Source organism: Mastomys coucha, unplaced genomic scaffold (assembly GCF_008632895.1).
Source record: "Mastomys coucha isolate ucsf_1 unplaced genomic scaffold, UCSF_Mcou_1 pScaffold15, whole genome shotgun sequence".
Classification (NCBI taxonomy): Eukaryota; Metazoa; Chordata; class Mammalia; order Rodentia; family Muridae; genus Mastomys; species Mastomys coucha.
The window spans coordinates 19,763,794-19,779,951 of NW_022196897.1; the positions used below are offsets into that span (position 1 = coordinate 19,763,794).

Consider the following 16,158-nt stretch of genomic DNA (forward strand, 5'->3'; position numbering starts at 1 on the left):
AAACAAAAACAAACAAAAAACAAAGCAAAACAACACTCCAAAAATCCAAAGCAAAACAAAAATTGTATCCTTCCTGTTTACACCATATCTGGTGGTTCATTTCCAAGATAGAAGCCCTCAGAGCTTTAGGCTGGATGTTCTGAAACAGAAGTGTGGGGTGAAGGGTGGGGCCTCTGATGAAGGCTTTATGCAGGCGTAGCTCACTCTACCACAGTGGGGAGTAGGGAGGGTCCTAGAACCCAGAGTTCAGGAAGCAACCAAGACACTAAATGTTGTGTGGGAGTGGGGGTGGGGAGGATGGGGATAGGGAGTGGCAGTGAGGGGTTGGGAGAGTGAGGGATGGGGATGGGGGTGGAAGGTGGAGGAGTGGCAATGGTGGCTGGTGTTTGCTACAGGCATGGCTATGTTGAGCCTGGAAGACACCAGTTCTTCCAGACCCTGTCACAGCTGAGGAGTCTGAGCCCTGTAGAACCACGAGGCACTAATCTGGCTGGGCAGCTGGTCTGCTAAGTACCCTATGTATTCCACCATGCTCTGGTCTCTCCATACATGCACTCTCACCTCTGCCAACTGGACCTGATTGCTCCATTCTACAGATGAGTCAACTGAGGCTCAGGCAGACAGGGATCTCGCCGAGTCTGCAGGGCCATCCAGGCACAAGCTGCTTCTGGTCCTGCAGACTTCTCTGTGGTCCAAGCCCTGCAGGAGACACAGACCTCGTGGGGCATCAATAGATGATATTATGTGGCAAAGGGCAGAGTCAAGCCTTAGGGAGTCTGGTCTGGTCTAAAGGCTGGGGGGTGTGGCCAGGAGAGGGTGGGAACATCTAAGGGTAAAAACTGGAGTCTGTTACTCTGTAACCTAGGCTCATGGATGTGTGTATCCCGCCAAGGTGGACATGGGTGGAGCCACAACCATAAACAGGCAGAAGCAGGAGGCCCTAGAACAGTGGTTCTCAGCCTTCCTAATGCTGTGACCCCAGTACACACTCCCACATGTTGTGGTGACCCCTAACTGTAAAATTATTTTCTCCATTACTTCAGAACTGTAATTTTGTTACTATTATAAACCTCAATGTAAATATTTGTGTTTCCCGATGGTCTTAGGCGACCCCTTGTGGAAGGGTTGTCTGGACACCTTCCCCCATGGCCCCCAAGAGGTCTCGACCCACAAGTTCAAATCGCAGCCCTAGAAAAAGGTCATTAAAGAATGCAGACTGGTCTTGGGACCCAGTGGTTAACTCCTGGAAGGTGAATATTCTCAGAAGTGGAGGCAACTGAAGGATTTGAGTAGCGGAGACACACTGGTTTCCTGGAGGACAGCAGGACACCACAAGGTACACAGACAACCAGGGTGAAAGTGAAACCTGTTCAGTCTTGGCATGAATGGGCAGATGGAGTACCAATTAGGAGTGGTGAAGGGTGAGAGGACCAAGCTAAACCACATCATAACGGTGCCTCGTCTCAGGACTTTCCGAGTGGTAGCTGCGTGGAAGATGAAGGCATGGATGGCCTCAAGGATGCCGGGCAGGGGCTATGCATCCAGCCCCCACGGAGCCCCCCTGGTCTGGCCCGAGGTGCCCTCACCACGACCCGAGCCTCCTAAGTCGTCCCGGAGGAGCGTGGGTAATTCGGTCTGTGTGTTTACTCCTGCGGTGTGCGTCTCTGAATCTTTCATCTTGACTGCTGACTGTATCAAAATTCCCGTGGTAATTGGATCAGGTGCAGTATTTTCCATGAGGATATTAAATCAGGCCTTCTGCCCGCGTCCAGAACGATCCGCTTCAGAATATAAAGACGCGGGAGATGGCATTAGCCGACGTATCTTTCCTCCTTTAAACTCTCCCCCCACTCTTAATCGGGCAGCTCTTTATTTGTTGCCAAATAAATTGGGTCTTCTTCCCCTCCCCCAGCTAGGAGCCAGAGGGAAGGAAAGTTTCCTGTGGGTGGAAGGGAGATGGGCTGGAAGTGTGGGATGACAGAGCCAGGTCACCCTGGATTGTCCCAACTCTGTCTGAGGCAGAGTCACCAGTGAGCAGAGAATCAGCCACTGCCCTTCACTGTCTCCTTCTTAGGATGGGGGCAGGAGAGGCAATGGGGCACCCGGCTTGAGTAGGAAGCCTGGTCAGCCAACCTTGTCCCCATGACTATCTCATTTCACTTTTGTGTATGGGGTGCAGGTGGGTGGGTAGGTAGGTTCAGGCACACATGTTTGTGCATGTGTGCACACGTGGAAGCCAGAGATCTTCTTCAGGTTTCTTTCTTCAGATTCTTTCTTTTCTTTTTTTCTTTTTAAACATTTACTCCTGCCCCACCCCCGTGTGTGTGTGTATGTGTGTGTGTGTGTGTGTGTGTGTGTGTGTGTGTGTGTGTGCCTGGTACCTGCAGAGGCCAGAAAAGGACACTGGATCACCTGAAATCGGGGCTCCAGGCAGTTGTAAGCTGCCATGTGGGTGCTGGGAATCGAACCTGGATCCTTTAGAAGAGCAGCCAGTGTCTTTGCTGGTGAGTCATCTCCCCAGGCCCCAGCCCTGCTTTCTTGAGACACGGGAGAGGGAAAGAAGAGGGCTCAGCAGAGAGAGGTGCTTACAGCCAACCCTGAAGTACTGCCATTGCTCCCTGGGTCCTATGTTGTAGGAGGAGAGAAAACTTCCACAAGCCATCCTCTGACCTCCAGATGTGGATGGTGTCACTTGCACAGCCATATACATGAATGAATGAATAAATGTTAATGAAATAATTTTAGGGCTGTCGAGATGGCTCAGTGGGTAAGAGCACTGACTGCTCTTCCAAAGGTCCTGAGTTCAAATCCCAGCAACCACATGGTGACTCACAACCATCTGTAATGAGATCTGATGCCCTCTTCTGGAGGGTCTGAAGACAGCTACAGTGTACTTATAATATACTAAATAAATCTTTTTAAAAAAAAATTTTTTTTTTTTTTAAATTTTAGACACAGAGGGTTTCTTTGGCCTGGAGCTCCTGATTAGGATGAGCTAACTGGTCAGTAGCCCCAGTCATCCTCCTGTCTCCGTTTCCCCAGGGCTGGATCCTGGACTTTTCTTTTTCTGTGTGCTTTAGGAATCAGGCTCAGGCTTTGATGCTTTTGTGGCAGGCACTTCCAGGAACTAAGGAATCCCCTAGCCCCTGTGGGGCATTCTGACTGCCCTGTTACACTGTGGGGAAGACTTTCAGACTTAACCTGCCGAGGGTTGGAAGGGAAGAGAAACTCAGAGAGATTTATGCCTAGAGATGATGCCTTTAATCCCAACACTGAGGAGCCAGCAGCAGCATGATCTCCATGAATTTAAAGCCAGTCAGGGGCTGCAGAGACAGCTCAGTGGTTAAGATCACTGGCAGCTCATCCAGGGGACCCAGCACCTCCACGGCAGCTCATACCTGTCTAATTCTAGTTCCAGAGAACCCAACGCCGTCACACAGACATATATGAAGGCAAAGCACCAATGCACATTAAGATATAAATAAATCATTTTTTAAAAATAATAAAGCCAGCCTGGGCTAAATGGGAAGTTCCAGGCCAACCTGAGCTAGAGAATGAGACCATGTCTCAAAAAGAAAAATGGGGTGGGGTGGGGAGTGGATGTAGCTCAGTAGCAGAAGGTTTGCCTAGCATGTGTGAGGTTCTGGGGTCAGTCTCCTGAGGTATTAAAAAAGAAGAGAGAATTAAAATCACATGAAAAGTGATAGAGTCAGCCAAAATGGCTGCCACAGAGAAATGTCTTACAACGGTGGCACAGCTGCGTGTAAGCGAGACGCCCACAGCTTTCTCACTAGAGGAACAAACGCTTGATTTCACATTCTGTGAATTTCCCCTTCGTTCAGAACTAAGGCAGCCTGTATCAGTTGCCTGTCAGATTTATCTCGATTGTTGATTGAGCCTCTGGCAACTGGCAGGCCCTGTGACTGGGTCTGCGGGAAGCAGCCTGTTGTAGCAGGAGAGCGTCCCTGGAAATGGGTATCTCTGTAGCTACCAGCAAGCTGGTATCACAGAGAAGAAACAGGAAAGGTGGGTAGGGAGGAAGGGCAGGCCAGAGTCAGGTGGGAAGAGGAAAGGAGAGAGCCAGCAGGTGGATAAGGGGAGAAGAGGGCCAGGGAGGCCAGGGTCCAGTCCTCCTCCAATGGGGTGAGGGGATAGCGAGGTTGCTCTGGCTTATGGGGCAGGGCAGAGTGCAGGGGACAGCCATGGGGGCAGAGTGAGCAGGCTAAACAGACCCCAGAGTATTGGTGGTAAAATTGCTAATCACAATCATGGATATCGCTGTGCACAGCCAGCAAAAGGCGAAAATAGAAGACAGGTATTGTCTACTGCTGAAACCCAGAGGGACACCCAGAATTCTCACGTGTTGTTGCAGGGCAGCGGGGGGGAGGCACAGGGATGAAATGTCACAGCCACTTTAAAGAACCTGGCGTCAATGACCAATGGTATTCAGAAAAGGTCTCACTTAAGGGAGCTCATGGTGGCTTTCTTCCTGATAGCCTCAGATTAGAAATGGCCCAGTGTCCACCCAGGACAGTAGGCGAATGAATGTACTTTCCAACAGTGGAATACTACACAACAATTTAAAAGAATTGATTCTTCTGCCTATCAAAGTTCCGAGCCACATGGACAGGTTCTGCTTCGCCCACCTCTGTCAAGGTGCTCTGCTTATCACAGGCCCAAAGCAACAAGGCCAGCCAATGAGGGACTAGAGCTGGCAAAGCTGGGAGTCAAAGCAAACATTTATTTATTTATTTATTTATTTATTTATTTATTTATTTATTTATCTGTTTATCTATTTATTTATTATGTGAGTACACTGTAGCTGTCCTTAGACACACCCCAGAAGAGGGCAACAGGTTCCATTACAGATGGTTGTGAGCCACCATGTGGTTGCTGGGAATTGAACTCAGGACCTCTGGAAGAGCAGTCAGTGCTCTTAACTGCTGAGCCATCCCTCCAGCCCTAAACCTTTTTTCTTTCTAAGAGTATTGCCTCTGTTATGGCGTATCATTACGGCAATGAGGGCTATCCAGGCCCTACACTGAGAGTGGCACAGAGAGAGAAAGTAGTACTTCAGCTCTCAGTTTGTGGTGAATGAGCCACAAGGGGACCGAAGCTCTGGGGACATTCCCTACAACCGCACCACGTTCTGTGTCAGCCTGTGACAACAGCTACTTCCTGTCCTCTCAAGTTAGCACAAGTGTCTCTTTGGGTGGGGCAGCCGGGGTGAGGCAGCTGGGATGAGCAGATGCCTGCCTCAGTGGGGGCAGGTGGCCTGAGCAAATGGTTATGCATTTTGGGGATCCATCCTGTTTGTCCTATGGGGAGGGGCTGGCAGTGAGTGTCAAGGGGGACCAGATTCTGATTATAACTTGGTAACGGGCGCTGGCTACTTGCGAGGCGCTGATATTTATGGAATAAATACGGTGCGATTTATGGCCGTATCTCCCTCTGATGTCCTATCTGATATGCAATTCAATTTCTTTTATTGTTTTTGGACTTTTGCCATCGAGGAGAACCCATAAATAAATAAATATATGGGCGAATGGCAGCCGGCAGGCCAGGCCGGGGCTGCCAGCCCGGCGTCTCCAATCCCATATTAGGCCCATCGATCACACATTATGAAGCCGGAGCCTGTCCCCCGGCTGGGATGAGCTGCAGAAGGGCCGGTCAGTCGGTTATTTAGGGGCCTCAGTTGGCAGCCTGCCCTGCCTGTCCTCTGCCTGCCACTGGGCTGTGATGTCCCTCTTCCTACCTCCATTCGAGGCTAAGGAGAGGGTGTCCTGACTCTCGAGTGGGCAGAGAGCACCTCAGGCCTGTGACATTTGTCACCTGTCAGGCTCTCCTGTATGTATGCCAGGCGGCCTGATGGGAGGCTTTGCTCCTGGCAGGACTAACCTGCCTCCCTCTGCAGGGCACTCAGCCCTAGGACCCAGGCTGAGTCACCCACAACGCAGTCCTCTGAGAAGAGGTGCCACCCCTTGGAGTCTCTTTGGAGACAAGAAGAAAGAACCCAGACACATGAGGTACAGACACAGGCACTTACAGTGCAAAGCACTAATGGCTATGGGAACCAGCAGTGTCCTGCCCTCAATGGCCCTCTTTTGGTGGTGACAGAATGCCCAGTAGCTGGCCTCCAGGCCTATCCCTACTGTTGACAGGGCCCCAGACTGTGATAGGACAAAGCAGGAACCTGGGGTGGCTTTGGTGCATCATATACACATATATAACACAGGTGTGTCATGTACACCAACGCACACAGACACATCACAAGCACACACAGCTACATGCCAAACCGCATGTACACACATGGGCACACAGACCCATGTCACATACTGTGTGCATGCATTCACTATCCTATATCCTTCCACAGCACACATAAACACACAGCAAACATATGTACCATGTGTTTATAGACCCACATAACACCTGCGTATATGCTTCCAAATTCATTTGCACACACCATACCTACCACTGTCAAAGGCATCGAGCCTACATGTACAGACACATGACATTCACACAAACACATCCCACAAACCATGTGCCCCCAATGCTGTCCCTGCCCTCAGGCCCACTGGGGAGTCCTACACTCCTTAACTCTTCTTTAAGACAAGTCACCTGAGAAAAGCAGGCTGCAAACACGAACCAGGAAGCAACCCGGGAAGGTGAGGAATGTGGCAACTTCAGCTGAGACTCCACCATGAAGGCAAGGATGGCTTTGGGTGCTATGTGCTTACCATGCCCCAAGGCCCAGCAGGAGCTTCCCAGACACAGATCCAAGGATGCTGGAGTCAGCGCTAAGTGATCCTAGAACCATCAGTTCCCGACCCCCTTGAGGTCAAAGAACCCTTTCATAGGGGTGGCATATCAGATATCCCGGTACATCTGATATTTATATTATAATTCATAACAGTAGCAAAAGTACAGTCATGAAGTAGCAATGAAGTAACTTTATGGTTGGGGGTCAGCACAACAGGAGGAACTGTATCAAAGAATGGCAACATCAGAAAGGCTGAGAGCCTCTGCACTAGGGGAAGGTGAGTCACGGGAGAGCTTAGCTCTCTGACTAGGTGAGTCGCTTGGCTTCTGGGAGCCTGTTTTCCACTCCTGTAACATGGAGCTAATGTCCTTCCTAACAGGACTATCCTGAGGAGGGAATCCTGTGACCACAACAGGCAGGAGGAGGGACCTCCAGTTTCAACACCAGCCTTCGTGCTTCCATTGCTCCCCATCTCTGCTTGCTGCCTTCAGGGGTGGGGGGACTCAGATCTGGCAGCCACTCTGTTTTATTTTGTATGTCCCCTGGCCCTAGCCTTCAGCAGGGACCCCAGCAGGAGGGACATAAATTTCCCACCACCCAGAGGAGACCCATTAGCAAAGCCATGCAAATGCTAAGTGGTTCCCAGCGCAGTCCCAGACCGGAGGTCGCCTTTCCACTGACATTTGTAAAGTTCACGTTTTCAAAATAAAGCCACGTGAAAGCAGAGACGGCTCTATATCACTTCCGTCAAGGGCTTGCCAGCTCCCTCCCTGCCCTTGGCCTTCACTTCCCCTTTCAAGGGCCAGGGTCTCTGGGGAAAACCCCATCGTGGGTGGTGGGAGCCACTTTGCCGGCTTCTTTCTTTCTCCCATCGTGTGGCCTGCTTTCTGTTCTTGAATAGGCTCATCCATTCACTTGTTCTTTATCCCATGTGATTAACTGAGCACTTCATGTATACCCTCCCTAGAATGTGTCAGACCCAGAGCCTTTTTTAGAAGAGTGCCAGCCCCAAGAAGGGCCCCTGGGCAACAGAGGCAGCTCCAGTGGGAATGAGCTGGGTTGCAGCCTGGACCCCCAAAGCTGCTCCTAACACAGCCTCAGAGGCTCCTCCATCATACAGCTAGGAATTCTGGGGCCCAAAGAGGGAGACAATCTTGCCCAAGGACACAGAGTGGCTTCTAGACACTTCTCACAAATGGTCTCTGCTCTGTCTTCTCTGGGCCTTGTTCCTTGCTACTAACCTGCACCTCAGTATCAGGTCCACAGCCCCACCAGGCAGCAGTCAGGAATGAGTACACACACACACACACACACACACACACACTTCCCTTCCTGCCACAGACACCCCGCACCTCCTGCTTGGGCCAAACTGCTCCTGCTTGGGCCAAACTGCCCCTAGACCACAACCCTTTCCCAGGCTCCCAACCCACTCCTGGTTTGTGAGTACCTAGCTTCTCTCCCTGCTGGTAGCAGCCCAGGGAGCATCCTGCCAGCCCACCTGGCTTCCTGAGCCGTCAGGAAGGCAGTTCTCAGCCCCACACCCCTTGTCCTCCTCTGGGCACTTGCACACTATCCACTTTCTGCTTCATACTTCCCAGCCTCTCACAGATCCTCTTTGTTCCTGGCTGACCTCTGAGGCTCTTACATGCTGTTCCCTCTGCCTGGATGCTCTTCCCCAATCTTCCCACCTTCTCTGGGCCTCAGTGGACACTTCACCTCCTCCAAGAAACCTTCCTTGACTTCTCCAGACCAGGCCTGGCACCTCCTCTTCACCTCACTAATGGAACTGACACATTACCCCTAGTTAAATTACTGTGTTATTCTCCAGGTCCTCCAAGTGATGGGAAGCTCCCACCACACTCATCCCTTGGACCTCTGCATCCGAAGGAGTACCTTCCTCATCTCTCTGGACCCTTAAGCTGACTCATCCCACATTCGAGGGGGCGAGGGTGGGGGGGTGGCTGAGTGCAACAGAAGAGCTGAGACAGTTGCTGGGCTGAGTGGTGACATGCCCCCAGGACAACTCTGTCCCTCTGCCTGTCTGACAGTGTTAGCTTCCTGCAATGAGATGCTTCCAGAGGTGACAGCCGAAGGACCCTGTCCACTCCAATCTGCCTGACCCCTCCCTCTCCATGTTACTCTCCTCATCCCATCTCTTCTAGGCTGCTGCCTCCCTCAGGAAGCCTCCCTGATTGCCCTGCCTCCGGCCTCCCTGGGAACTCCTTCAGGCTCCTCAGAAGACACATAACCATCGAATCTGTCTGCTTGCTTCCTAGGCCCCTGTCTCCCTGCCACCCTGATTTTCCAGGGAAGTTAATGAAGTCACTGACAGTCCCTGCACTGTGGTGGCCCTGACCAGGGCGGCCATGGAGTGCATCAGAGCAGAGCAGAAAGGCCGACCCAGGATGCTACTGGGTTTGCTGTTGCCCAGCAGGGCAGGGCCTTGTATGGGTCCTTCCACATCGAAGTCCACGGCAGACCCTAAGTCCGGTTCTTCCCCACTGCTCTTGGAGCTGCATGCAGAGCAAGTGGTACCCCACTTAATGGAGGCACAGACAGAGGCTTGGAGCTGAGCACAGCATTCATTGTTTAAGTGGGGAAACTGAGGTATGGCTCTACCCAAGGGACCTCAGCTCCTCAGCGCCCAGCCCTGACCTCCTCCCTGGGCATCCAGGACGGGACCCTAGGCTGGGGTGCTGAGTCTGAGCCCCAGCAGGCTGAGCCCTGTCAGGAAGGATCAGCAGCACCATCATCTCCCTAGATTTAATTAACGGGTCTTTCATCTCTGTCCTGGAAGAATCAGCTATCTTCTGTCTCCTTAATTAACGTTCATTAAGCAAATCAGAGCAACGCAGGCTTTTGCTCCCTCCTCCTTGCCTGGAAGGTTTTAACCCTTGGTTGGTGGGCTTTGGGAGGGGAGCCCAAACAGGGCCTGAATACTGTACAAACACCTAAGGTTCCCACCCACCCCTGCACATTCAACCCTCTGGAGGCAGGGAGGTCTACTCTGTGCCATGCTGGGGTCTACCCTGTGCCATGCTGGAGTCTACCCTGTGCCTCAGGAAGCTGGCACAGGCATGCTGTCACTCCAGGACCTTGCATGACTCCCTATCGCTGTCCTTGCCTAGAGCAGAGCTTCACCTGCCTCATTCTGTCCCCTTGCTAGTCCAGCCTCGTCTTTCTTGCTTTCTTGCTCACTTGTCTTTTTGTCCCTTCCCATCCCTTGCTCTTTAAGGTATGGAAGCCCTGTCCACAACTGTCCCAGGTTGCTGTCCTCAGAGGGATCCCAAAGGAAACTCTCCTGGAGAAGCCGGGGTTCAGAGCCAGCAGGCCATGTGACAGTGCAGTGCATGGTCCCTGCAGGAGTGCCTGCATTTGGGGTGGGGGCTCTCACTCTTCAAAGCAGAACTGTCATGCAGGGCTCAGAGATTGGGCCTCGGAGCTTCAGGTTAGAGAGGGATAGACCATGTGGCCTGGAGCTTCTATGGACTTGGGGCTACACTTCTGGGGTCCTGGCTTCAGGAGACAGACACTGGGCCAGAGTGATAGGCCCTCCTCAGCCCCTCCTCTTGCCTTGTATTTTCCTGCAATGTTGGAACCCTGAGCCTTGCACATGCTCAGCAGGTGCTCCGCTACTGAGCCACAGTGCGGCCCTTCTAAGCCTTATCTTAACAGAATAGCACAGGGTAGACCCCAGAATGGCCCAGGGTAGACCCCTCATCCCAAGAGGGTTGAATGTGTGAGTGAATCCTGAATGCAGAGAAATTGGAGGAGCACAGGCTCCTTGGTGGACAGGTGGTCCGGCCCTCTCAAGGTCCAGCATTGCGCATGGTCCTTAGCTATCCCACTAATCCCTTTCCAGCTGGTACAGATAAACTGCCATTTTGTCTCTCATATGGAGAAAGTCCTAAGACTTTGGAGGTGCACATATACCCCTATGTCTTGGGGGCACTCAGGAGTCTATGCCCGTCCCAAACCCTCTTCTGAGAAGAACCAGCCATACCGAGGTTGGTCCTCTTATCTGGTCTCTTACTACCCTGGCATGTCCTAAACAAGCCACTTCCCCTCGAAGGGCCATTTTTCACTTTGTTTCCAACTACAGTTTATGTTTCCTCAATGAGTTTACGGAGCCTTTACCTTGGATCCCCTCTCAGCCACAAGCTCTCACAGGAGGGAAGGGTGGAAGCCACCCAGTGCACTTCCCCTCACCCAGGGCTACCCCTACTGAGCCTGAAATGTGAGTAGCCACCCATCTGCCTGGGCAAAGACTCCTCAAGACTGATGGTGTGTGTGAAGTGAGAGTCTGTCCTGGAGAGTGGGTGCAAGATGGCTGCCATGGAGAAGGTTGGAGACTTGACTCTGCCCGCCTCCAGCTGTGGGGTCCTAGGAGTCACTCTTGTCTCTGAGGGCCCCCTGGAATCTGCCAATTCACCAGATTATATAGCTTAGCTTGATGTGCCGGGGCATAGGTGGCAAGGGACAGTTCTGGTAGAGAATCAAGGGAACTATTTGTGGAGCTGAGGCAGGCAGCCTTCCCTGAATTCTATTCCTATCTCAGGTCTGGCTTCTTGGCTGGCCGCTGGTCAATTCCACACAGCAGTGCAACCACGGGCCACCACATTTTTTTGCCCCTAGGAGGCAAGAGAGGCCTGTACTGCAGCCAATGTCGCCACCAGGTGGTTGACACTGAACACCTTAGAGACTGAGGGAAAAGAAAAGCAGGGGACCTTGGGCACCACTGAGACCTCCACTGAGATCATCAGCCAAGGCAGGATGGACTTTCAGGAATGCTGGCCCATTTGGTGGTCATCCAGCAGGCTCTGAAGGAGGCCATCACTTCCAGCCTAGGACCCAAAACCAGCCTGGAGTTCTGTGCATCCCACAAACATCCCTTGGCTGCTGCAGGGCTCAGGTCTTGAGGATACCAGGGTGAAGCACATTTGGCTCTTGCCCCTTGACAGTACCCAGTCTGAAGTCCCTGTACAGGACAAAAACAAGTTCATGGCACGGGACTGGTCCCATCCACATCACCAGGCCCCCTGCTCTCCACCCCAACATGATGGCCGGCTTGCTAGCCTCCTGGCCTTGGCAAATGCACAACACTTCTGTGATAGTGTTTCCCCGATCATTCCGCCCAACTTAACCTCTTTTAGGAAGCCTACTCTGACCACGTGGAACTGGTCATGGCTCCCTCTCCCAAGTTCCCACTTCTGTATGCCAGCTGTGACTGGCTGGCCAGCCCCATCGTCAGTAGCTATGATGTGACAAGCAGCATTCCCCTTATTGGGGTATAAGACCTTTGCATCCTGCCCAAACACCGAGAGAATGGACAGAATGGGCAGTGCTTGCCAGAGCCCAGCCTAGCCAGCCTTGCAGGGTCATGGAGCTATTTGTTAGTGGCTCTCTACTCGAGAGCAGGAGCTTGGCTTTGCTCTAGCGATTATTTTCAATGATCTGGGAGTTGAGCAGCACATATTGCCCTAATGCTTAGGAATTTCTGTCATATGTGCTCAGTGGAAAGTTGGAGGGACCTCAGATGCTGCCATATAAAACACTGCTCCCAAAGCTGTTGCCATTACAGTACAGCCACCTCTGCTGGTGCTGACTGTAGCAGAGGTGTGTGTGTGTGTGTGTGTGTGTGTGTGTGTGTGTGTGTGTGTGTGTGAGAGAGAGAGAGAGAGAGAGAGAGAGAGAGAGAGAGAGAGAGAGAGAGAGATAGGGCTGTGGTTGGCACACAGGGGCCTCAACACAGGCTGTAGAAGTGAAATACATAGAGAAACCTCCTTTCTCTGGGACTCATGTGTACCAGACTATTTGGCCAGAAGGGCAGAAGCCAACCCCTGGGCCCTGGCAGCAAAGGCAGCTGGAGGAGAAGATTTGGGGGCAGTCTTAGTGGGGACAAGGTGTGGGCTCTGCCACAGCCCCATGGGTGGTACAGAAGGGGCCCAGATATCATGTGACTAATGACTGCTGTGTTGCGCAGCATGGGTCCCTCCCCCACTCAGTCTCTCAAGCAAATCAATAAAAGCCTTGTAGGTTGAATTGAGACAGTAACTAAGGACCTCACCCAAGCTGAGTCCTTGATTAAGAGATATTAGGGGTGCGGGAGTCTGCTCTGCAGCCAGAGGCAGAGAACACTGGACTCCTCAGTGTTCCATTCGGTGTTCCACGTCCACGTCACTGTCGCCTGCTCTCCTTGGCCTGGGGGACGAGTGCACACAGACCATCCCAGTGTTAGGCAAAGGCAACAGGAGTCCATTTTCACCCCAAACTTGGCTTTTTCCTCTTCTCAAGGTGTCCCTGTGATCCCATATCTAGCAGTGTGCAGAAGGAGGTCCCAGAGGGGGGGCAGCACAAGGCTCCCCACCACAATTTGCCCTGCACTCCGGACCACCCGTACCTGACCCCAAAAAGAACCACTCCCTTAACCCTGATCATAACTATCATGCAGGGGTGGACTCCTACTGGATCTATCCAACCTGGGCCCTGGGGATCTAACGGTGTCCAGCTCAGCTAGGTGTCCCTACATGGGATCATTTTGTTCTACTGTCTACAAGGGCCAGAAACTGCCTTGGGAAGGACGTTAGCTTGGTGGAGAGAAGAGGAGGCCTCTGTTGGTAAAAGGAAGCCTCCTGGGACAATATCTGCTTTGGGAGGAAAAGCCAAGGAGCCCAAAACTTTTGAAGGAGAACACTGGACGGGTATTCCCAAAATACCCAGAAAGTCCCAAAGGCCATTCTGTCAGGTGAAGACGTTGCCTTTCAGCTCAGGAAGGCTCACAGTTGCATGACTTCCAGGAGAAGAGTCTCATTCGCAGAATGATTTGTTATCTCTACCGAGACCGTTTTTCAGGGAGGACTATAGAGCCAGGTTCACAGTACGCGGCCCAGGCAAAACAAGCAGGCACTCCCAGGCACGTCCAGCAGGTGGGGGTGAGCACGAAGGGACGGAGCTCGGATGGTGGGGTGTCGCCGGCATGGGTCCCGCCCTCAGATGCCGTCGGGTTCCGCCTGCAGAGGACTCCGGGGGCCAGTGGAGCGCAGAGGGGCCAAGCGCAGACCGCGGGGCAGAGTGGATCCCGGAGCAGTGCAGAGCAGGGCGTGAGCCATGGCTGTGTCCGGGATCCTGTCCCGCCTGGCAACCGTGGCATTGATGGCGCTGGTGACGCTGGAGGCACACTTCGCGGCAGGCGCCGGCATGGGCTCTTGCTACGACGGTACCGGACGGGCACAGCGCTGTCTGCCTGAGTTCGAGAACGCAGCGTTCGGCAGACGCGCCGAGGCCTCCCACACGTGCGGACGGCCCCCGGAGGACTTCTGTCCGCACGTGGGGGTACCAGGCGCTGGGCCACAGTGCCAGCGCTGCGACGATGCTGACCCCCGACGACGCCACGACGCCTCCTACCTCACAGACTTCCACAGCCCCGATGACAGCACCTGGTGGCAGAGCCCATCCATGGCCTTCGGGGTGCAGTACCCCACCTCGGTTAACCTGACCCTGCGCCTAGGTAAGCGTGCACCCTGTCACCTTGTTTCCAGACCATGGAGACCCCAGCAGAAGGCTGTGCACTCCGGGGCAGGCTGAGGCACCCTCGGGTAAGGAGTCAGAACCTGCAAGCACTGGGTAGCAGGAGGCTAGCCCAAAAGGTTCCCCTAACGGTTTGGGGAGCAGAAGGCCCCCCTCAGCTTTTGCAGAGCTGTGAAGCTGGGTACAGCAGCAATTCCCTAGAAGAACTGTTAGGGAAGGCGGAGGGAATACCTCCATGGTCATCTAGACCATCATCTAAGGCCAGGAGCTGTAATCTAGTCAGCTTCAATGCCCTGTGGACCTCTGAGGCTCTGAGCACTTTGGGAATGGGAGTTAGGGCAGCTGCTGCCAAATGCGAATGCTGTAGCACCCTGGGCAGGACAACCAGTTTCTTCCTGCTACAGGATAGCCAGCCCGGGCACTTGGCCTAGCCCCTCTGCATCGATCCACCCAACCCGAGGCAAGATGAGGAAGCATTAGGCCCCTGGGGTGGGAGCCCAGGGCCGACTTCCACCCTGAAACTGGACTATTCTCTACCCACTCCAAGTCCAGATGAGCCCAGTGACCTTCTTAGGCTCCTTGCTATGTCCTGGATACTGTGCAAATCTTCCAAAGCTTTGATAACTTGGATTTGGTATTTTCATAACTCATTTTGGCACTAAACGTGACCTGAGGCTATTTCTAGCCTTGGTATATCCTAGGAAGGGACAATATCCATACATTTTGTTACTGGAATCTCATTTGAGAGCAGCCTGCAGCCCCAGAATGAAGCCCATTAGCTAAGCACTCTTCCCCTGAGCTACGTACATCCCCAGCATGCCACTGAAAGTTCCAAAGCACATCTGGAACAGAGTTTGGATAATTTCTAATGAACCTAGGCCCAGTGAAAAGCTGGAGGCTCAGAGAGGTCAAGTGTTTTGTGCAGAGACACACAGCTGCTAAATGACAATCACAACCCACACATTCCTGTGCAGTGGAGGTCAGAATATAAACTTGGCATGTGCTGTACCACCCACGACTTTGCTGGCTCTTCCTAGCCATGGGTGGCAAAGCCCTGGCAAAGACTAGGAAATGGCCTTGTCCTCAGAAAAGGGAGGTAGAAAGAATATTTAACCCCTTCAACAGTGCAGGCAGACACATTCCCTTTGCATCCCAAACCCAGTTCCCTGGGGTGAGGACACATTCTCTCTGACTGTCTGGAGCTTGGATGGGGTGGGGTCTGCCCAGACAGGAAGCAGGAAGCTACGGGAGGTGGTGGCCAATGGGGCTGGCAAGACCTCAAGGCCATGGGAGGAATCTGGGGCAGGGAAGGAGACACTGTGTTCCTTAACAAAGGCTGTCACACATGCCCATGAAATCCAGATGCCAAGGAGGGAACTCTAGCCTCAGGCACCAGGGGAGTGTGGTCAGCATGGGAAGGCCTGTGTTTGCCTTAGTGAGTAGCCCTGTTCATGCACTGCATGCGCTTTGCCCGATGCATGCTCCTGCAGCCTTTAGATGCTTCAACAAGCAGCCTCTGGAACCCACAGATCCTGCCTGGGCTCTGAGTGTGAGCAAAGGCATCACACACTCTCATGTGCACGAGGCACGGGAGACTTTGTACCGTGAAAGAATGGATGGGTGGATGGATGGATGGATGGATGGATTACAGTGCCACACAGCATCCTGGGCACTCGGTCAGGTCAGCTTGATGGGTCTGAAAGCCGGATAGGCTAGATATCATACAATGGACTTAGGAGTCAGACATAGCAAAACCGTTTACTGAGAAGTCAGGCCTGTTTATACAGTGGAGACAAGAGTAGAGCTGGGGACGTAGCTCAGTTGGTAGAGTGTGTGCCTTGCAGGCACAGGCCCTGGCTTCCACCGTCCCC

The 16,158-nt window shown here is 52.9% G+C and overlaps 1 protein-coding gene across 1 annotated transcript in view; it reads left to right on the forward strand.

The window, feature by feature from the left end:
- Positions 1–13,771: 13,771 nt before the first annotated feature.
- The window catches only part of Lamc3 (laminin subunit gamma 3), a 61,587-nt gene continuing 59,200 nt past the window's right edge, over positions 13,772–16,158 (forward strand). The window contains exon 1 of the mRNA XM_031369766.1: positions 13,772–14,267. Coding sequence (XP_031225626.1) covers positions 13,868–14,267 — 400 coding nt within the window. The 5' untranslated portion in view covers positions 13,772–13,867. The remainder of the gene's footprint in view (positions 14,268–16,158) is intronic.